General features: G+C 38.6%; 1 protein-coding gene across 1 annotated transcript in view; it reads left to right on the forward strand.

The window, feature by feature from the left end:
• The first annotated feature begins 178 nt into the window (after positions 1 to 178).
• ARL6IP6 (ARF like GTPase 6 interacting protein 6) overlaps positions 179 to 23,794 on the forward strand; it is a 59,409-nt gene continuing 35,793 nt past the window's right edge. Inside the window, 6 exon segments of the mRNA XM_069079933.1 lie at positions 179 to 1,243; positions 3,835 to 3,888; positions 14,217 to 14,625; positions 14,627 to 14,734; positions 14,736 to 14,876; positions 16,911 to 17,043. Of these exon segments, the coding sequence (XP_068936034.1) occupies positions 883 to 1,243; positions 3,835 to 3,888; positions 14,217 to 14,625; positions 14,627 to 14,734; positions 14,736 to 14,874 (1,071 nt within the window). The 5' untranslated portion in view covers positions 179 to 882 and the 3' untranslated portion in view covers positions 14,875 to 14,876; positions 16,911 to 17,043.

The raw sequence follows: 23,794 nt of genomic DNA on the forward strand, positions 1-23,794 counted from the left end.
ACGCACGCCCCACAAACCTGAGGCCGCCGGGGAGCCAAGAGGGGGGGAAAGCAGCTTCTAGCGTTAGCGGTGGCTGGGACAGGATGCGCGCGCGCGACGCTCGAGGTTGGGCGGGGGAGGGGGGGAGGAAAAGGGGAGGGAGGAGGGGGCTCGAGGACGCGGAAGGCACCGGGTGAGAAAGCGCGAGACTGGGGAAGTGCGCGATGGCCAGGGTGAAGAGGGGGGAGCGTGACGAGGCACTGCGCGAGAAGGGAAGTGTGGAAGTGGGGAGAAGGTTGAAAGCTGAATAGGGGGATGGGGAGAAGCGGTTTAGGCAAGGGAAGAGACAGGCCGTCGCGCGCTAAAGATGCCGTTCGGGCGGAAAACAAGAAAGCCCCCTCGCATGCCTAGGAGGGGAGGACAAAAAATAAGCGGACGGACTGGGGAAGGGGTTTCAGAGGGAGTGCGGACGGCAGCTATGGCGACGGGCGCTAGGACCGAACGCCCAGATTTGCGGCTTAGGAGTGGCGGGCTGGGTTGGGAAGCGCGCGGCTTGCCTGGAGGGTACGCCGTGGCGGAGGCGGAGGTCTTGGGGCCGGGACCAGACACAGCGAGGGGAGGGGACTGTACTATTTGAGATGTCCACCTTCCTCTACCGTCCCCTCCTCCGCCTCCCCCCGCTTCCCTCGGCCTCTCTCCTCCCTCAGCCCCCAGTGTCGGGTTCGTCTCCTGAAGCACTTTTCCTGGGAGCGCCTGCTGCCCCCTCCCCATCCCTGAAGCGCACCCCCCCCCAGCCTCGGTTGGTAGGCACCGGGGAGCCTTCGGGGCGCTAATTGGCCAGTGGGGGGTTGGGGGTGGAAGGAAATCCCTGAGCTTCCGGGTTCCGTTGCCCGTTTTCCCGCCATGTCGTTCTTGGCTAGCGGGAGCCGCTCTATTCGGCACCGAAGGCTCGGGCCCCCGGCCACCCTGGTCCTCCCTGCCTACGCCTCCCCATCCCAGGTTGGGGGCAGCTGGGGGGAAGGAGAAGATGACTACGAGGACGAAGGGCTAAACGAAGTCGTCCGGGACCTGCGAGCCGAGCTCTTGGCTGATACGCCGCTGCCCCAGCCGCATAAACATAATGGGATCACACCGAAGGTGCCTGAGGCCGCCCGAGCTCCCCGGGGCCGGCGGTGGCCGGTACAGATCCTCTCGGTGGTCTGTTCTCTTCTCTTCGCCTCCCTCCTTGCTTTTCTCCTAGCTATTGTCTACATGGTCGTGAAAGGTACTGGAGCTGCACGGGGAGGGTGGGGGAAGAAGGGTTGGAGTGCATACTGGGTAAAGGGGGCGTGGGACCTCGGCTTATCCTTCTGCTAGTATTTATTTAGCACTTACTAGTTGGCGGGCTCGGTGCTAAGTGCTCCTGGTAACAGGCAAATGACTGCCCCTGCTTTCAAGGACTTCAGTGTTTAATTCCAGCAATACTACGTGAAAACTAACAAATCTATGCAGGTTAAAATTGGGGTTGCTCTCTGGGGGAAGGCATAACTAAGGACTGGTAAAGGTTTCTTGGCGAAGGGCGGCAAATTGGGGTCTCATGCTCTGATACTTGTTCAGTCTTTTAAATATTCTATTCTTTGTGCCCCCTTTTGGTGTTTTCTTGGCTAAGATATTGGAGAGGTTTGCCATTTCCTTCTCCAGCTCATTTTACAGATGAGGAAACTGAGGCAGACAGTTAGGTGACCTGCCCAACTTCACACAGCTAGGAAGTCTGAGGTAAAATTTGAACTCAGGTGCCGGCTCTATCTGCTAGCTACTGCCCCACAGAGATTAGCGTACTGATTTCGTTGTTTTGAAGCTGCTGTTAGCTGTTTATTAACTTGTTATTGCCATTTTTTGAAAAGAAAAAAAGTACTATTCCCTTTTTTTCCTTTTCTCGTCTTTTGTGAAAGTCGGAAAACCAATCAAATGAAAATGCTCGAGTTAGGGGCTTTTTTAAAAATGACTTTATTGACTCATACTTCCAACAAATGCTTTTCAGGCACTTTCACAGTGAAATTAGCAGTGGAGATCAAGCAGTAGTAGATGGATCATTTCTCACTCTCCGCTTCATAATTGACTGTCTCCATAGGATTGTTTCCCCTCACAGATATACTACCCCTGCTTCCTCTGTTACTATCTAACAAATGGTTTTTGTTTCCTTCCATAGCCATGCACCCTCCCAGTCTCTCCTATTTGGTTTTATTTGGGCTCATTAGAACAATTAAACCTAACTAAAACCTGGGTGCTATACTACCTGGTAATACACAGTTGAAACTACCCTTTTCTGTACACAGTCCTATAGTTCCATATTATAGGATCAGATATTATTTCATCATAATATTTTTGTGGAAGTTTTGTAATATAGATAATTAGTACAGTAGTACATGCTTATAACTTATAAATAAACACATTTACACATTAGGGGTATGTGCTTAAATTTTTTTTTTTATTGATAAGAGGCAATAGGATCAAAAAAGTTTGGGAACGCTGGTCTGAATTTAGACCATGTATCTTATCAGTGTTTTTTTTTTTTTGTCAAATGAAGGTAGGACTTACCTACCTTACATATATGAAAATCTTACAGGGTTATATTAATAATATGTGTACATAAGTCAGTAAATAAATATTTAAGTTTCTGTTCTGTGCTAGAGATAATATAAGTGACAAAACCAGCCCCTCCTCAAAGAGCTCATGGTCTGATGGAAGAGACAACATACGACAATGTATGAACAAATTGTATATAGGATAAATAGGAAATAATCTCAGAAAGAGGGCTTCTAACCAAAATTAGAACTGAGAAGAGCTTCCTGTAGAAGATAGGTCTTTTATTGACAATTCAGAGGAAATCAGGAGACAAAGATGAAATAAAAATGAGAATTCTTTGTTAGGAACTTGATCCAGAATCCACTTCCCTCTCTCTCTCCCCCCCACCCCTTATTTTCCATGATTCCTAATGGAAGGCATTGCTACCTGGTATCTTCCCATGATAGGTTTCATACAGAAAAGACAATTTAATTTAGCATGTTGGTTGAAGGATTAAGTTCCACCCCCAAATACCCTTTTAACAGTGACCTGTCAGTGCTAAGTTTCCCCTTGCTATTGAATTTCCTTATTTGTGGTTAGGGTATTATCCTCATCACAAGAGTTCACAATCTTCGAGTCATCCTAAACTTATCCTTCTTATCCAGGCAGTTGGCAAGTTGTGAAAATTTTGCACCTTCAAGCTCTTAGATCTCTTACTTGTAATTTTCTTTGCATTCCAGCCATTCACTTCTTGCCTGGCATATTACAGAGCCTCTTAATCAGTCTTCTAAGCATCTCACTTCTCAATCTTAAACACAACTGCCAAAGCAGTATAATTGAAGCATAGGTCTGACCATGTTACTCAAAAAGATCACGTCTCACTTCTGCCTCTGAGATACAGTAAAACTGCCTCTAACTTCAACATACCTTCCAGATTTATTATATTATTATTAACATGTCCTGTTATCTAACTCTTTAAATTAGTCAAATAGGCCTCCTTGCTGTCGTACTATATGTGCCTTTGATATTCTCTACTCCTTTGCCTCTTGGGAGCCTTAGCTTTGCTCAACACTTAACTCAAGCAAGAATTCCTACTCAAGGTTTTTCCTGATCACCACTCCCCTCATCCTCCAATATTACCTTGTACTTTGTTTATGTGTATACCTATTTCATTTACTAGAATATAAGCTTATTGAGGACTGGCTTTTTTTTTTTTTAATTTCAAGTTCCTTTCACATAGTTGGTAAGTAATGCTTGCTGATTTATTGGGCAGTAAATTTCTTAATCAATCTAAGCCTTTTGTATTTACAGAATTGCATGCTGAGAATTTGAAGACTGAAGATGGTGTAGAGACTGGTTTATTAGGTATGAACAAAATAGGTAATTGGCTTAACTTGATTTTTTGCTTTTTCCCCAGATGTTAAATTTCCTGAGTAAATAAATATTCATATACAAATGAAGGTTGGGGGATAATACCAAATGATAAAATGTGTTTTAAAGAGGAGTAATGGAATTCTGTCCTAACTAACCTATTTCTTTCCTTTGATATTTACCTCATAAATGAAAGCCTCTTGTACTCATCATGTAACAGTGTAAATGAACACATTTCTCCTTCCCTAACATAATAAAAAATTCTTTAACCATTCCGTCACTGAAAGAGAAGTAGAAAAATTACTCAATATACTTTTGTTAGGCAATTTTAAGAAAAATTGCATAGAAACATTTGAGAGAGTAGATTAAATTATCGAAATCCACAGCTATTCCCACCATTTTTCCTAAGGAGTTACTGAATTTTTTTTTCTGCTCTAGCTGCACAGGCTTTATCTGAGCCCTTGAACTGGATTTAACCAACACTGAAATGGGCTCCTAGCTAATGGTGAGGAGGTTGATTACCTTAAGCTATCCGAAATGAGATACGGATAATATGATTTAGATCCAGGACAGGGTGAATGTTAATTTAAAAAAAAACCTAAGAGCTAGGGAAATCACCCTTTTCCCTCCAAACCATAGAAACACATTTTCCTGATGTTACTGTGTAGACAAAGATTACCTTAGCAAGCACAGATTAAAAGACATCTATTTTTCTAAACTTTAACCTTGTCAGGGTTATATGCAAAATAAGATGGAGCTAACTTTATGTAGGAAATTTAGAATCTAAATACTTACCAGTTGTTGGAAAAAAAAATTTTTTTAATCCTTCCCAGATTCATCTCTTGGCCTGTTTCCAAGGCTTTCCTTTGGCTCTGAGCTAAGCAGCTCTGGCCTACTAATGGTTGAAGACATTTCCCCCCCCCAGTTATTGAAGCTATTTTACTGCAATATTGAATTTTTCTTTACTATTTCTGAAAAGGCTCACTTATTAATCTGAAGTATATTTACTAGCCATTTAATGCTGGTTCTGTTCATGGGGGAAGCTAGTTATACTAAATAGCAGGTTAACAGCCTTGTGATCTCTGGCTAGTGCCATCTTTCTGTGGAACCTGTTTTTATCATATCACTCATTCTCTTATAGTTAATCTTTTGTCTTGTTGAAAAACTTGCCTCTTTATTTTCAGTGTTCCCAAAGTTCTTTGTTGTTGACTGAGTTATGCCTCTACTTCTTAGGTCATTTATGATACCAGAGCTGTTTGGCAAGTAAGAAATGATTACTATTTTGTAAAGTAACAGTAAAAATCAAGTAAAAACAAAAAAGTAACAGGAAGTTTATTTAGAAGAAAAATCCATCACAAACTCAGAAGAAAACAAGGGCTACAATTCTAATTTTGTAGATTACTAGAGTTACAATTCTTATATTTCCCTTAAATGATCTCAGTAATAATAATAGCATTTATATAGCACTTTACAATTTGCAGACTATTATATATATTTGTCTCATTTATTGCTCAAAGCATCTATGTAAAAAGTTGCTATTATTATCATTCCCACTTTCCAGATTAGGAAACAGGCCTCAAGAGGTAAATTGACTTGTCCTTGGTTACTCAGCTATTATATAAGTGAGATATAGGATTTAAACTCAAGTTTTTCTGAATCCCAAATCCAGCACTATTCACTGTGTTACCCAGCTGAGTAATTTTGTACCAGCTTTGTTGATGAACCAAAATATATATTTTGGAAATTGCTGGTCCAGGGCATTAGAAAAGTTAATGAAGATAATACCTTCTCTCTTAAATTTGGGTATCTATGTATACTAGGGCTTTTGGGAAGGAAGGGATAGCCGGTTCATAGACATGTTTGTACATTGTTTCTATAAGAAGTTAATAGCGGGGTGGCCAGGTAGCACAGCGAGTAAGAGCACCGGCCCCAGAGTCGGGATGACCTGGGGGTCGAATCCGGGCTCAGATACTCAGCACCACACCCAGAAATAACTGGCCTTGTAACCTTGAGCAAGTAACTTAACCCCAATTGCACATTAGAGCCAGAACTTAAGTCTTCAGAGTGCTATGCCACTTTTTAAAATTACTTGTGCCATTTATTTGTTTTGGGTGGGTCATAGTGCTAAACTTAACAAAATATCTTGTTAGTATGCAAAATTGGTGTCCTTCAGTTTCGAAATTTTTTTTTCTGCTTTGCAAAAGCAAATAATTTGTCTTCTAAGTAGCCACTAAAAGATAGTCTATTGCTTAAATAATGATATGTTGAATGTTTCTGGAAAAGGGGCAGAAGGATTTTCTTTCCCTTTAGAGCCTCTTCAGTTTTTTTTTTGGTGACATGCTGGCATTTTCCTTTTTATATGTCTTTTCTACTCAGACTTTTAAAACTTAGTATCTGTTTTGCTCCTCTTGATACTGCATATAGCTATGATTTACATTAGTGGAAATGGTTCTCACGTTGGGAGCATCAAAGATACCATACCTAATCACCTTTATGTGTATGTCCTCTTAGTCCCTTCTCTTCCCTAAAGAAGGAATACCCTTCTGTCTTGGTGATCCTGAGAAATAGTTTGTGACCTTTGTTGTTTCTATTTGAGAAAATTGCCTCAACAAAGGAGATCATACTCCTCTATAATAAGGTTTTCAGCTGGGTTCCAAGGTTATGAAATTTTAAATACCATGTATTCATAGAGACTCAAACTATAGCTATTTAAAGGCAATTTCTACAAATTAGATCAGGTACTACAAATAATAAATATCACTCCAAGGCACCTATCTAAAATAACTGACTCTAGAATTCTCTACAGTATATTTCTCTTTTATAAGGAAATATGTTTATGGGGGAATTGTTATGCAACATATATCTAAACTCTAAAATAGCCATCTATACCATTCACCAGTTGTGTGACTATTTTTCCCCTTACTAGAAAATGATTGAAAGACTTAAAGTTTGAATGTTGTGTATTTGTTTATTCACAAGAGTTCCATAATTTTCCAGAGGCTACTGTTTAAAGACTGTGACATTTTAATATCCTTTATAGTCTGTTAATTACTGTTTGAGTTCATCAGACTTTAAGTTAAAACAAAGCAAAGATAGTCTCTAGAATAGAGCATAATTTTTCAAGAAGATACATAAAAAATAAGACTAGTATTCTAGTGCTAAAATGTTAGTTACTATTAAACAAACAGGAAAGTATCAACAGATCTTTTTTTTTTCCTCTAGATAACTTAGAATTATATCCCACTTTCGGGTATTTAAGTTATCTCTCTACTACTGTTCCTTAACTCATCAAGATTTTCTCCTTCACATTGAATCCATTTTTAGAATCAAAAAGGTTAGAATTGAATTGAATCATTTTATAGCCAAAGATACAGACCAGAGAATTTAATTGATTTGCCTGAGGTAACTTAGGAAGGAACCAAGTGTGATTTAAACCTAGATCCTCTCCAAATCAAGTGTCCTCTCTACTATGTCACTCTGCCTTTAAATTTGTACAGTCTTTTTGATACAAATCTGGGTTTTCTGCTAAGAAGGATGCTATACTAGTCAGTACAAAACCAACTGGAACATAATGCATAAGACCCTAAGACTTATCAGGTGTATACCATCTATATGAATAATAATGTGATTTGTCTTTATTTTTTTTTGTCAAAAATGTCTAAATGTAAACTACTGCAGCTATGAAAATGTTAAGTATAATTATATAGATAGCTGTCTTATAAATTGACATTCCAAAGTAGTTTGTCCTAAAATGCTGTATTGTTAATAGTAATGACAGCTTTTAAAATTGTATGGCGATATCTGTCCCATGTGGTAAGATAATACAATATAATGTCTTACAGTAGTGCTTTCTGAGTGGCTTAAAGTATTTTTCCAAATGTAAATTGTTCTCACAAGATGAGTAAAGAAACTGGGGCGGCTAGGTGACACAGTGAATAGAGCATTAGCGCTGGAGTCAGGAGGACCTGAGTTCAAATCCAGCCTCAGACACTTAGGCAAGTCACTTAACCCAAATTGCCCTACCTTCTCCCTTCCAAAAGAGCAAAAAAAAAAAAAATTTTTTTTTTTAAAGCAAAGAAACTAAAGACTTAGAGGTAGGATATAATATCCTTGGGGTTATATCGAGATCAGTCAACCAAGTGTTTTGGTTTTGTTTTGTTCTTAACCCTACTATATGCATAACTAACTGCTCAGCTGGCAGTAGGGGCAGAGGAGTGTTAAAAAAATTATAAGAGATAGTCCCTGCCCTTGATGGTGTTTTAGTGAGATGATAAAGCCATCATTAATAACAAAACACATTTATGTATTTATTTAAGGTATATGAAGTGTACTTCAAAAGCTTTGTGAGATTGATAGTGCAAAGGGTCAACACTATGTCAAAAATGTTATAAAAATGATTTTTAAAATCACATAGGTGTCCTGGAAATGTAAGTCTTTTAGGCTTGGTGTCTTCATGTATATGATGGGGTTAATACCTGGACTCTAAAAGAACTGTGTAAGTGGATTATTAACATACATGTTAATTGGGAAAATAAGGCTAAACTGCCTGGTTCTGAGCAGTCAGGGAAAATTTCAGAGGGATATTTGAATTCCACTTTGAAGAAGATGCAGGTTTTAGATAAGCAGAATGAAAGGGAAAGTGAAGGTCTGTGAAGTACATGAAGAAATACTATAATTGGGGATCTGAATTATTAGTCAAGACTGTCAAGATATTTCATTTAATGGCCCAATTCTAGATTCTATAAAAATTGACTCCATAAGATATGATTGAATGGATCTCATAGACTGTAGACACCAACCCCAGGAATCTTTCCACATAGACTTGTGTGTTAACTGTATTAATTGATGAATTAACTGTTAATTGATGAAAGTTCAAAACTTAACCATTATCAAAAATTAACCATTATAGGAAGGATGTCTGTGAGATATGTCAAGCGGATAACCTGGCTAGAAAGTGTAGTGGTAAATCAAGTTTGATATGTAGAACTGATTTAGATTATAGAAGGTATTAAAAACAAGGTAGAAAAATTTAGACTGTGCTATAGGGAGCTACTTTAGGTTCTTCAGATGGGAATTGAAACTCAGGATTTTATGGGAGTGATTGCATGCTCTTAAGATAGTCCAAGTATAAGAGCACTTGTTTCTATTTTAGGGTGGTAGCAGTAGGAACTGAGTAAAGGGTAAATTCAAGATACATTTCAAAAAAGCTAGACTTGGTGACAGATTGTACTTAATAACTTCTGTCTAATGAGTAATGAATTGCTTTTTCTACTTGCCTCTCTCAGTTTAACTGGGTTATAGGTAGTGAATCCTAATAATAAAATCTAGTCTATATCTAGTTCCATTTTGGAAAGATCTGTAGAGTTGGGGTTATGGAACAGGAGCCTATTATGTTTTCAACAAATTAAAATGAATCAAATTGAAATACTAATTTGTTTGGAGTTGTAGAAAATTAAGTTCTGGCTTTTCTTTCAGAAAGTAGAAGGGCAAAAATACTTGAGATACTGGGATACTGTGGGAACCAGGCAAAATGAATCCAGATAAAATTACTTATATGTTTGTGTAGCGCTGATGCAATATTTCAGTGCCCACGATCATGATGAAGACTGTGACTAAGTATAGCACGATATTCTATCACAAAATATACTAGATTCTGCAGATAGAGAAGAGAACTGAAACATGTAGACACCAGAAAACCGAATCCCCAAACCAGTAAGCTGATTGCATCATAGTACCAAAGATATTCAGAAGCCATAATAATGCTGAGAGCCACAGCATCCGTCAGCCTTCCCACAAACCAATACAAAATCAGTATTTACTCACAAACCTCTATCTTCTTAATGAATATCCTCTCTTTCCCTGTCTTGCTAGCTCTCACTACCAGCTTCCTGTGGGCTCAGCTTCCCTTCAGCAAAACTACTCCCACCACAGGCTCTATCAGACTACATTCAGCCTATCAGGGGAGAGTTTATCTTCACCACAGAAAAGTTTACTGTGGGCTCTGCTCCAACCTCAGCGTGTTAGTGGGCAGAGTTTACTTTCAAAGCAGAGGAGGTCTTCAAACTCCCCCCAGGTCTATTAAGAGACAGGGGAGATCTTCAAATTCCTATTCTCTTTACCGTTAAGGATATCAATTCCTAAGGATATCAATAGACTGATTGGAAGTAGAGATCTGATAAAGCTAAGTGGACAAATTCCAGGTTTTTTGAAGGGAAATGAGGCCTGGGGCAAAGGTCCAGAGGTAATAGACTTAGCAGCTCTAAAAAGGAGAAAGTGACAATCCAATTGAATGTTTTAATATCCTTTAGATGGGCCACAGGGAAGAGGTATAGACTTTAATTCTAGTTTCTGGTAGATGAGAGTTGTTAGGTTTTTTTGCCTTTACTTTCTAAATTGGCCCTTTTTTATGATTGGCAAAGGAAAGTTGGTGAAGATAGAAAAAAATAGGGAAAAAATAAAAAAGAATAGTAGAGATTATTGGCATTGTATGATAATAGTTTTAAATAACAAGAAGTGACCTTAGAATTTGTAGATAAGGATCTGAGATCTTGTTAAGGTTGAGATTTAATAAGTCCCATAGTCACACAAGAAGGTAGAAGCAGAATTAGGATTTAGCCTACTCTGCCACACTCAAACCAAATATATGTTAAAGATTAATTTTATAAGCCTATAGAAAATAAAAATTGAATAAAGGATTCATTTCAGAAATGCAGTTGGAAAAATTTGTTAGTAATATACAAAAAATATGCTTATAGTCACTTTTCCCTATACATTAAATTTCAGCTACCTGGTAATGTTGGAAATTAATTTTTTTAATTATAGAAGAAAATAACAATTATGAAAGGGAAGATATCTGTCAAAAATGGGAATGAGGTAGACAGGTTCAAAATACTGGTTTTATAACATTTTTATATATTAACATTAAAAATGGAACTATTGCCAATATAACAAAAACATCAAAATCACAAGGGACTGGTAAAAATAGTCCAGCAAAATGCAGTTCCTAAAGGAACTTTATAAAAGGGTATGGATTGACAGTTTATAAAAGGGAACACAATTTTAAAAAAAATATTGTTATATTTGACTCTTCATGACTGCATTTGGGGTTTTCTTGGCAAAGATACTGGAGTGGTTTGCCATTTCTCCAGCTCATTTAACAGATTGACGAGGACATTGAGGAAAACAGGGTTAAGTGATTTATTCAGAGTCACACAGCTAGTATTTAAGGCCAAATTTGAACTCAGGAAGATTGTCTTCCTGATTCCAGAACTGGCACTCTAGCCACTTAGCATCCCACACAAAATATGGATATATTTAAAATGATAATTTTGATGAGGCAGATCACCAGCATAATTATACTCTGGTTCAGTAATTTCATTATTGGTAATGTGTTCAGAGTATTATCAGAAAGTTAAAGTTTATAGCTACATTTTAAGATTAATTTTTCCAATTACATACAAAAATTTTTAGTGTTTTAAAATTTTGAGTTCTAAATTCTCCTTCACCCTCTTCCTTAGCATAATAAGCAATTTGATATAGCTTGCACATGTGCAATCATAGAAAATATTTCCATATTACTCATGTTGTGAAAGAAAAAGGATTTTTTTTAAAGCCATGAAAAAATAAAGAAAAGGTATATATGCTTTTATCTGAATTGCTGAGAATAACTAAGTCATTCAGAGTTGATAATCATACAATATTGCTGTTACTGTGTGTACAGTGTTGTCCTGGTTCTGCTCACTTCATTTTGCTTCAGTTCATGTAAGTCCAGGTTTTTCTGAAAGTATCCTCATTGTTTCTTATAGCACTCCGTGGTACTCCATCATATATCATATACCACAACTTGTTAAACCATTCCCCAATTGATGGTCATCCCCTTAATTTCTAATTCTTTGCCACCACAAAAAGAGCTATAGTGACATTATTACAAAAGCTAGAAATGGCCAGTATTAAATAATTGAGGAATGACAGAACAAATTATGATTATAATCAAGGATGAGCAATAATAAAGATTTTTTTTGTACATAGCCATGTGAAATTGTAGTTGTGAGAAGAAATGAACCAAATTTTTTATTTCATTTTTTGCCTCTAACACCCAGCACAGTACCTTGGAAGTAGGTGCTAAATTAAGTCAATAAATGTTAAGTCCCTCCTGTGTGCAAGCTATTGTTAAGTACTGGGAATACAAAGAAAGACTCAAGACAGTCCCTGCCCTCAAGGAGCATACAGCTAATGGAGGAGAGGACATGTGAACAACTATGTGCAAACACTATATTCAAGATAAATACTTGTTGATTGATAGAGATTACACTGGCTACAACTATATGAAAAGAAATATGGATATACTTTATATAGATGAATAAGAACATTTTTGGACACTTAGGAAGCGAATCCAGAAATACTTGAATATGGTTATAGGAATGAATTAATGTTTAATTCATATATTTTTTAAAAGATCTAATATTCTTCTGCAAAAGCAGCTTTCAGAAACCAGATTAGATTGAACATAGGAGATGGGACTAGATATGTGATTTCACTGATAGTTTCTAATGAGAAAATTCCCCCTTTTCAGGTAAATCAGTAAGCTTTTTTTTTTTTTAAGTGCCTACTTTGTTCCAGAGACTGCTAAGCTCTGAGGTACAAAGAAATGCAAAAGATATTCCCAGCCCTTGAGGAGCTCATGATCTAATGGGGGAGATAGGCAAACAACTACCAACAAGCTGTATACAGAATCAGAAATAACACATAGGGAATAACTTCCTACACAAGGTGGTATTTAAGTTGGATTTGGAAGGAAGAGGCCGAGATGAGAAGGGAGAACCTTCTAGGCATGGGGATAGCCAGAGAAAATGCCCAGAGTGGAGAGATGGAGTGCCTTGTTTGAAGAACAGAAAGAAGACCAGTGTCATTGAATGGAAGAGTATAAGTACCGTGTTTCCCCGATAATAAGACACTGTCTTATTATTTTTTTTTTTGGACAGAAAAACACCAGAGGGCTTATTTTCAGGGGAGGACTTATTTTAATGAACATTGACAGCAATTTTAATAAACAGGTAAATGTGAACAAAAAAATGTACCTTTATTCAATAATGAATTCAATAAAGAACAGGATGACGCGCTCACTGCTGCAGCTCTGATTGGATGCAGCTCGGAGCGCAGGCGTGTGTTTCACGGAGGGGGGGCGGGAACAGTGCATACAGAGGGTACCATAATGTAGCGTGTAGCGCAGGGGATCACCTTCACTACAGTAGCAATCTCAATAGGGCTTATTTTAGAGGAATCTTACATAGTAAGGGGAGGGCTTATTTTCGGGATAGGTCTTATTATCGGGGAAACACGGTATAAGGTGGTAGAAGTCTGAAAAATGGGGTGGGGGGGGTAGGGGTTTGAAGGACTTTGGCGAACAAAAGAGGATTTTGTATTTTATCCTTTAGGTAATAGGGAGTTGATGGGAGTTTTGTTGAGTTGGGGTGGAGGGGAGGCTAGGGCACATGATCAGATCTGCCCTCTAGGAAAATCACTGGTGGCCAAATGGAGGATGAGCTGGAGTAGGGAGAGACTTTGTCAGGCAGATCCACTAGCAGGCTATTTCAGTAGTCCAGGGCCAAAACGAGGGTGGCAGCCAATGTTTAGGTGAAGTCAACAAGCCTTTCTACAGGTGGAATGGGGAGAGGGGCAGAGAAGCAAATGATAGTGAGGAGTTGAGATTGCAAACCTGAGGGACCAGGAGGATACTGGTGCCCTCAACAGTAATAGGAAAATGAGGGGGAGGGGGTGATGGATCTTGCACATGTTGAGTTTAAGATGTCTACTGGACAGGCAGTTGAAGATGTGAGGTTAGAGATTAACATTGAATAAATAGATTTGAGAACCATTAGCATAAAGATAATTGATTTGTGCCTTCTCTGCAATTTGTCATCTTAAGATAATTTTCTGTGTACTAAGACCCTGCATCATAGCTAATTTGTTAGAAGTAGGACTAGAACCCAGTATGTCATTTCCCACCCAGCTGCATTTATTTTGGATTTCTTTGACTTCACCATGCCTCTAGTAAATTACTTTTTGGGAAATCTCATCTTTCAAGATCCAGTCAGTTTTGGTATTCACACCGCGTGAAACCCTCTTGCTCCTCTGGAGGATAAAGTCATTACTTCTTTTTCAGCTTTTTGTGTGTTGTATTCCCCCATTAAATTGTGAGTTGTTTGACAGCTGGGATTATTTTTGCCTTTGTGTTCCCAGTGCTCATCACTGTGCCTGCTCTTAGTAGATGCTTAATTAATATTTATTGATTATTGCTCTTTTTCCGGCTGGAATCATGGTAGGTGTAGAAACTACCTCCGTTCCAGAATCCCTTCTGAAAAAAAGAAAGGCTTTTGCAATATTGAAGGCCAAACGTTTGAAGAAGATGGCTATAAAAAAGCTCCGTAAAATACAGAGAAAAGTTATCTATGAAAAAGCTAAAGTCTACCATAAGGAGTACAGACAGATGTACAGAAGTGAAATCCGGCTGGCTAGAATGGCATTCAAAGCTGGCAACTACTACGTACCTACTGAACCCAAGTTAGCTTTTGTGATCAGAATCAGGGGCATCAATGGTGTTAGCCCAAAGGTTGGAAAAATTCGCCTTCGCCAAATCTTCAGTGACACTTTTGTTAAGCTTAACAAGGCCTTGATTAACCCGCTGAGGATTGTGGAACCATACATTGCATGGGGTTATCCAAACCTGAAGTCTGAATGACTTGATTTACAAATGCGGTTATGGCAATATCAAGAAACAGAGAACTGCCCTGACAGATAATGCCCTTATTGCAAAATCTCTTGGTAAATATGGAATTATCTGCTGCCAACAACTTCCTGTGGCCCTTCAAATTATCTTCTCCACGAGGCGGAATGAAGAAAAAGACTACACATTTTGTAGAAGGTGGAGATGCTGGTAACAGGGAAGACCAGATCAACAGGCTTATTAGAAGAATGAACTAAAGGTCTCTACACCATGATTATTTTTCTAGTGGTCTGTTAATAAAAATGCCTGTGACAGAAAAAAAAAAAAAATATATATATATATATATATATATATATATTGATTATTGACCCAGGTCTTTCTGACTTTTATTTTGATTGATTCCAAATCTGTCCACTATATCACCTACTTTCCTATTGAATACAGGTAGTCCAAAATTTACAAAGAACCTATACATTCAAATTACTGTTCCAAATGTGGGAGTGCTGCTGCTCTCCCCTTGTCTCAATCCTATAGCCATTAGAACCATTGTGCAAAAGAATTTGGATGGTGGATGGTGTGTGTGGAGAGAGAGAAGCAATTCTGTGGTATTGGAAATGGTTAAATAAAAACCTTAAAGTTGATACTAGGAAATTCTAGTCTGAGTTAACCTGGTGCTTCTCATACCTGGCAATGTCCACCCACCAAAATTCCAAAATTAGGCTAGGAAGAAATTTTTCTATTTAGAATATAGCTAGCTCGAGGATGATTAAGCATTCCCAGTCATTCAGACCAATAGTTTATTCCTACCTAGCTGAGATGCACTGAAGGAATGGATGTTTTGATTGGGTAGAGGGGCATCATTTTGCAACACTAAGATGCAAAGCAAGCCTGAGTAGGGTTCCAGTGTTGGGAGACGGAAGAGAGAGAGGGAGCAGGAGCACAGGGAGGGACTTGAGGTAGTTAAAAGTAAATGTTGGGGGAAAGCTAGGTGGCACAGTGAATAGAGCACTGACGCTGGAGTCAAATCTGGCCTCAGACACTTAACACAATAGCTGTATGCCCTTGGGCAAGTCATTCAACCCTAATTGCCCTGTTTTCCCCCCTCCAAAAAGCAAAAAGAAAAAAAAAAGTGTTAATAAGGTAAGGGATAACTCGATGCCAGGAAATAATAATTTATTTTCTTCCCCATTGCACTGCAATCAATCCCCTTCCCTTCTCAGTACTCAGATAATTAGTATTATAGTCCAGCTATGGTCATTCTATTCTTGACATTTGAAACATTTTGGATAACAATAGGATATCCAAAAGGTTTTTTGAAAGGATAAATTGAAAACAATATATAGGTTGGTGACTGTCTATTCCACTATTAGGATAAAAATTTGAAAGTGAAAAGGGAAAAATCCTTAAATCTCTTAGTACAAAAAAGTACACTATAGAGTACACTTGGAGTAATAGGTAGAGAGATTTTTGGATTTGGGAGTTAGGAAAATGTGGGTTTGAATCTTTTCTGACGTTTTCTTATGCATGACCCTAGACAATGACTGAACCTCACTGAGCCAGCTCCCAAGACCTTATCTATTGAGATAAGAACTAGAAGTGTGAGAGTTGTGAAAATCAAATGGGATCCTGTATGTGAAGTGCTCAGCAAAGCTTTAAGTGCTATTGTCAGTATGAGCTGTTCTATAAATTGTAGGAGAGTTGCCAGGTTTTATTGGGGGAGGGTGTTTCTACATGCTGTTAACTTCATCTACTTACTGTGGTATAGAAAGGGCTCCACTCCCCAAAAAGTGGCATTGTAAGGAATAATGACATCAAATAAAGGGCGAAGTACAAAGTATAGAGATGATAGATGAAGTTATAAAAAGGGTCAGTACTTTTTTTTGTTTTGTTTTGTAGAGGGGGGAAGGCAGGGTAATTGGGGTTGTGACTTGCCCAGGGTCACAGGGCTAGTAAGTGTTAAGTGTCTGAGGCCAGATTTTAACTCAGGTCTTCCTGACTCCAGGGCCAGTGCTCTATTCATTGTGCCACTGCCCCCAATACATCTTGAAAGTACATTTTTATGCTTTTTTTTTACAACAGAAGATTGTTTGAAGCATAATTTTACTGTTGCTAGTTTTGATTAAATGATTTTAACTTCTGTCTCTACAGTAGTAACTTCTCTATTCTCATTCTTGGTTTCAATACTTTTAACATAGGTCAGAAGAGAGAAAAGATTTAGATTGGATACTGACGAGTAAAATTGGGCTAGAGTTTCAAATCTTACAAGACTTTTTTCTCTCCCTTTCTTATTAAGGATTCTGGACTTTGTTTGTTATATCCATAACAGCAGGATTCTCATGTTGCAGTTTTTCTTGGACAGTGACTTATTTTGATTCTTTTGAACCTGGAATGTTCCCTCCTACTCCTCTTTCACCAGCAAAGTTCAAGTAAGTATTTTTGTCTTCAGATAATGCTTCTTTAGTCCTTTTCTGTCTGTGAAAGAAATTAAATAGGAGTGAACAGAAACCTGCATTATTTTTTAAATGATTCATGGGTCCAAATTGTCTCTATCCATAAAACTGATCTGAAGCAAGTTTTTTAGTTCATATACTTTAGTTTTGCCTTAATGAATTTATATAAATCTAATAAATATTTATAATGTAATTGTATATGTAAATATTATTTACATATTTAGAATATATTATATCTTGATTATATATTTATATAATATATAACTGTTATATAATTTATTATATATTAACAATAACAAATACATAAATACATGCTATATTTATGAATATAGCATAGACTCTGTGTCTAGCTAATTCTTTGGCTCTGCTGCATGACTTGGCAGGTTATCTTCATAACAAAACCAAAGAATTGGCTAGAAGCAGAATCTTTACTGTTTATTTTCATACACACACATATTCCTGATTATTGCTAGGGATTTAGAACTTTAAGGTTCTCTTAAGATTTATCAGATTTTTAAAAGATATGTTAAGAATTCATATTTGGATTTTTGCAGCTAAGCATTATATAAAAAGCTTAAATAAGCATGTATTACATGTCTGTAACTATGCTAGATACTATTCTTCCTAAGGAAGCATTAAATTTCTGTAAGGTGGCTATGAGTTGATATATAGAGGGCTCAAACATTACTTCTGGCAGCCTTCAAATCAAGATATTCATGCCGTAAGAAGCAGGAAACATCTGTTTTGTAAATTTGCAAGTATGGATAGCTGATTGTGATATAAATACTATTTAAAGTAAATATATTATTGGGATGTTGAATTATAATGTGATAGTTTGTGCTGCTGTCATTATCATTGGGTATCATCTGTCCAGCCTACGTCATAAGAGAGAAAATGTTCTGTGAAATTTGGATTCAATCAAAGGGCTACACTTGAGGACACGGGGACTACATGTGGTCTTGAGGCCACAGGTTCCCCACCCCTATCCTAATGTATTATTTGATTGTTATTTTATGGGACAGGGGAAAGAATGACTGAGGTGAATATTACCTGTTTATTTCAGAATTATGAACTCTATGTCTGTCCTTCACCTCCTATCTTCAGAAATTTGCCCCCTCCATCATTCCCTTTCCTTTCAGCTTCTTCCTGTGTACTAGTTTCTTTCCTTACTACTTCAAACTTCCCAGATCTTCCTCATCTTAAGAAGCATTTGTCCTATTGATGGAGGTAACTAGGTGATATGGTGGATGGAGAGCTGGGCCTGGAGTCAGGAAGACAAAATTCAAATCCAGATACTTTTTAGCTGTGTAACCCTGAGCAAGTCACTTAACTCCTGTCTGCCTCAGTTTCATCAACTTTAAAATGAGAGTAACACCTACCTGCCAGAATAGTTGTGAGAATCAAATGAGATGATATTTTTAAAGAGTTTAGCATAGTGCCTAACACATAGTAGGTACTTAATAAATGCTTGTTCCCTCCTTTTCCCTATGTCTTTCTTCCCTTTATTTTTTTCCATAATTTATTTATTTTTAGTTTTCAACATTCATTTCCACAAGATTTTGAGTTACACATTTTCTCCCCATCTCTCCCCTACCCTCCACCCCAAAATGGCAAGCATATTGAATACCCCTTCCCCCAGTCTGCCCTCTCTTATATCCCACCTATCCTATCCCTTTACCCCCTTACTTTCTTGTAGTGCAGGATGGATTTCTATACTCCATTGCCTGTATATCTTGTTTCCTGGTTACATGTTAAAACAATTTTTTAACATTTGTTTTCGAAACTTTGAGTTCCAAATTCTCTCCCTTCTTCCTTTCTCACTCACCCCCACTGGGAAGACAAGCAATTCAATATAGGTTATACATGTGTAGTTATGTAAAACATTTCCATAGTAGTAATACTGTGAAAGACTATATTTCTCTCTATCCTCTCCCACCCCGCATTTATTCTATTTTCTCCTTTGACCCTGTCCCTTTTCTAAAGTGTTTGCTTCTGAATACCCTCTCCCCTAATCTTCCCTCCCTTCTATCATTCCTCTTAGCCCCTTTCCCTTACTTTCCTGCAAGCTAAGATACCCAATTTAGTGTGTATGTTATTCCCTCCTTAAACCAAGTCCAGTGAGAGTAAGGTTGACTCATTCCCTTTACCTCCTTACTCTTCCCCTCCATTATATCAGATTTCTCTTGCCTCTTTTATGTGGGATAATTTACTCTATTCTGTCTCTCCCTTTCTCCTTCTACCAATCATCCCTTCATATTCAACTCACCCTGAGCCCTCTGTCTATATACATAAACACATATATACACACACACATACATATGTGTGTGTATTCATTCCCTTCAACTATCTTAATACTGAGAAAAGTCTCATGACTTATAAATATCATCTTTCCATGTGGGAATGTAAATAGTTCAGTTTTAACAAGGTCCATGTATATCTCTTTCCTGTTTACCTTTTCATGCTTTACTACTTGCTTCTTTTATTTGAAAGTCAAATTTTCTGTTCAGCTCTGGCCTTTCATCAAGAATGCTTGAAAGTCCTCTATTTCATTGAATGTTCATTTTTCTCCTGAAATATCTATACTCAGTTTTGTTGGGTAGGTGATCCTTATTTTTAATCCTAGCTCCTTTGACCTCTGGAATATCATATTCCAAGCCCTTTGATCCCTTAATGTAGAAGCTACTCAATTTTGTGTTATCCTGATTGTGTTTCTACAATACTCAAATTGTTTCTTCCTGACTACTTGTAATATTTTCTCCTTTACCTGGGAACTACGGAATTTGCCTATATTATTTCTAGGAGTTTTCTTTTTGGTATGTTTTTAAGAGGCGATTGGTGAATTCTTTCCATTTCTATTTTACCCTCTAGTTCTAGAATATCAGGGCAATTTTCATTGATAATTTTTTGAAAGATGATGTCTAGGCTCTTTTTTTGATTATGGCTTCCAAATAGTCCAATAATTTTTAAATTATCCCTCCTGGATCTATTTTCTAGGTCAGTGGTTTTTCCTGTAAGATATTTCACTTTGCCTTCTATTTTTTCCATTCTTTTGGATCTATTTTATAATGTCTGGATTTCTCATAAAATCATTAGCTTCCGTTTGCTCCAGTCTAATTCTGAAGGAATTATTTTCTTCAGTGAGCATTTGAACTTCTGTAGACAACTAGCCAATTTTGCTTTTTAAGTCATTCTTCTCCTCATTGGCTTTTTGGATCTCTTTTGCCATTGGAGTTAGTCTATTTTTTTAAGGTATTATTTTCTTCAGTATTTTTTGAGGTGTCCTTTAGCAAGCTATTCACTTGTTTTTCTTGTTTTTCAAAATCCTTCTTGAGCTCCTCCATGGCCTGCAAACAGTTCGTATTTTTCTTGGAAACTTTTTTTTTAATACTCCATAGTACTTTTTTTTAAAAATGCTTTATTAACTTCTGATTTACATCATTCATTTCCTCCAGATTTTGAGTTACAAATTTTCTCCCCATTTTCCCCTACCCACCCCCCCAAAATAGCAGTCCCATAGGATATCCCCTCCTCCAATTTGCTCTCTCCCATACCCCTTTCGACTTTTCCAGCGGATCTCTATTCCCCAGTGCCTATATATCTTATTTCCTAATTACATGTAAAATAGTATTGATAATAGTACACACACACACACACACACACACACACACACACACACGTATATATATACACACACCCATACGTATACATATTTGAATATTTGATTTTAAAACTTTGAATTCCGGATTCATTCGCCTCCTTCCTTGTCACCCACCCATACTAGGAAAATAAGCAGTTCAGTATAGGATGTACATGTGTGGCTAATGCAAAACAATAACATAGTAGATATATTGTAAAAGACTGACTATATTTCCTTCCCTCCTATCCCACCTCCCACTTGTTCTATTCTCTACTTTGATCCTGTCCCTTTTCAAAAGTGGGTGCTTCCAACTTCCCTCCCTCCCAGCCTTGCCTCCCTTCCATCATCCCCCCTCTCATCCCCTTACCTCCCTACTCTCCTGTAGGGTGAGATACCCTATTTAGTGTATATTTCATTCCCTCCTCAAGCCAAATTCAATGGTAATAAGGTTGACCCATTCCCTTTTGCCTTCCTATTCTTCCCCTCCATTGTAACCATTTCCCCTTGCCTCTTGTGTATGAGATAGTTTACCCCATTCTGTCTCTCCCCATCTCCACTCATTATATTCCTCTCTCACCTCTTAATTTCACCTTTTAAGTATCATCCCTTCCTGTTAAATTGGTCCTGTGCCCTCTATCTATGTATACCAGTAAACATATATACACACATTCACATATGTATTCATATGCCCATATACCCTCATATATAGAAATATATAAATATTTCTATTCCCTTCAACACTGAGAAAAGTTTCATAAGTTACAATTATTGTTTTTCCATGTAGGAATGTTAATAGTTCAACTTTGATAAGTTCCTTATGATTTCATTTCCCTGTTTACCTTCTCATGCTTCTCTTGCTTGTATCTGAATGTCAGATTTTCTGTTCAACTCTGGTTTTTTCAGCAAGAATGCTTGAAAGTCCTCTCTTCCACTGAATGACCATATTTTCCCCTGAAACATGATACTCAGTTTTGCTGGGTAGGTGACTCTTGGTTTTAATCCCAGCTCCTTTGACCTCCGGAATATCATATTCCAAGCCCTTTGATTCCTCAGTGTAGATGCTGCCAGATCCTGAGTTATCCTGATTGTGTTTCCACAATATTCAAATTGTTTCTTCCTGGCTGCTTGTAATATTCTCTCCTTAATCTGGGAATTCCGGAACCTGGCTATAATATTCCTAGGAGTTTTCTTTCTCAGATCTTTTTCAGGAGGAGATCGGTAGATTCTTTCAACATCTATTTTGCCCTCTGATTCTAAAACATCAGGGCAGTTTTCTTTGCGAACTTCCTGGAGGATGATTTCTAGTTTCTTACTTTGATCATGGCTTTCAGGTAGTCCAATAATTTTCAAATGATCTCTCCTGGATCTATTTTCCAGGTCAGTAGTTTTTCCCATGAGATATTTCACATTGCCTTCTATTCTTTCATTTGTTTGAATCTGTTTAACAGCATCTTAATTTCTCATAAAGTCATTAGCTTCCATTTGCTCCAGTCTAATTCTGAAGCCATGATTCTCCTCATTGAGCTTTTGAGATTCTTTTTCCATCTGGCTGATTCAACTTTTTAAGGCATTCTTCTCATTGCCTTTTTGAGCCTCTTTTGCCATTTGAGTCAGTCTGTTTTTTAAAGTGTTATTTTCCTCAGGCTGTTGACTCTCATTTCATAATTTTCTTGCATTGTTCTCATTTCTCTTCCCAATTTTTCCTCCACTTCTCTTTTCTGCTTCTTAAGGTCCTCTGTGACCTGTAGCCAGCTTGTATTTTCCTTTGAAGCTTTTGGTGCAGGAGATTTGACTTCACTGTCTTCCTCCTGTTCCATGCTCTGCTCTTTTTTGTTCCCAAAATAGGAGTGTAATGTGGGAATCTTCCGTCTGCTTTGTTTCCTTTGCGTGGTCATGTTGCCCCTCAGTCACTTGACCCCTGGGCTTTTTGCCACAGTAGGACTCTACCACCAGACAGGGGAGCTTTCGTCCCAAACGCTGGGGTTTTCTCAGCTGCCGGAGATGGGTGCCCTCTCTGAGGTCTCCACACACTCTTGGAAACTGGACATGCACCCCAGGACCTCCACCCTAGACTGCAATCCAGATCCAAGCAGGTTAAAGCAAGAGCGATTACCCCTCAGACTGGTGCTTGGTCCCTCTACACTCTGCAGGCCAGGAGCTGAAGCTGCCATATGGCACTGGCTTGCTTTGCTGGCGCCTCAGTGGCTTCTCGCTAAGCACTCCCACTTACTGGGTCCCAAAGTCCAGACTGCACTGACCTCACTTTGTCCTTCACATCTGTGTGTTGATAAATCTGGAAATAGCCACAGCTGCTGCTGATCTGAAGTCCCTCTGGCCGCAGCTGGTCAGGCCCGCCCTGGGGCTAAAGCCTCAGTGTGGGGTTGGCCTTGGCTCCCAGAGTGCTGCGCTGGCTGATTCCTGCCGGCCTGCCAGGCTGTCCTCAGTGGGAGTTTAGCTTCTCTGTGTCATTTTGTGGGTTCTACAGCTCCAAAGTTTGTTTAGAGTCCCTTTTTTACATTCATTGGGGAATGTGGAAACAGGAGCAGTGGGGAGGTCCTGCTTCTACTCCCTCTTGGAAACTTTTGATGCAGGAGTTTTTACTTTGTTGTCTTCTTCTGGTTCTATGTTTTGAGCTTTTTTGTCACCAAAGCACAATTCTATAGTCTGATTTCTCTTTCTCTGTTTGCTCATCTTGCCAGCCAATTACTTGACTTTTGAGTTCTTTGCCACAATAGACCTTTACTTCCAGAGTGGAGAGTGCTGTGTCCCAAATTTCTGGGGTTTTGCACAGCTGTTGTCAGAGCTTCTAGGCACCTGCCTCAGAAATGTGAGGAGGAGTCCCTGTCCACAGCCAGCACAAGTTCTGCCATACCAGCACTACTCACCCCAAGGCTGTGACCTATATCTAAGCAGGGCAGTGTAAGAGAATCCTGCCTCATCTCCAGCATTCCTGCATTTTCTCCATGATCAGCGGCTTGGTTCCCCCAACCATCTGTGGACCTGGAGCTCTGAAAGCAGCCACCTGGCTGTTTCAGCGGCCGCCTGTAGCAGCAAGCACCCCAAGCGTCCTCAGGGTTTGCAGCTACCACA

The sequence above is a fragment of the Petaurus breviceps genome, unplaced genomic scaffold (assembly GCF_028583685.1).
Source record: "Petaurus breviceps papuanus isolate PSGF00001 unplaced genomic scaffold, PetGlider_PUasm1.0 91133, whole genome shotgun sequence".
NCBI classification, from domain to species: Eukaryota; Metazoa; Chordata; class Mammalia; order Diprotodontia; family Petauridae; genus Petaurus; species Petaurus breviceps.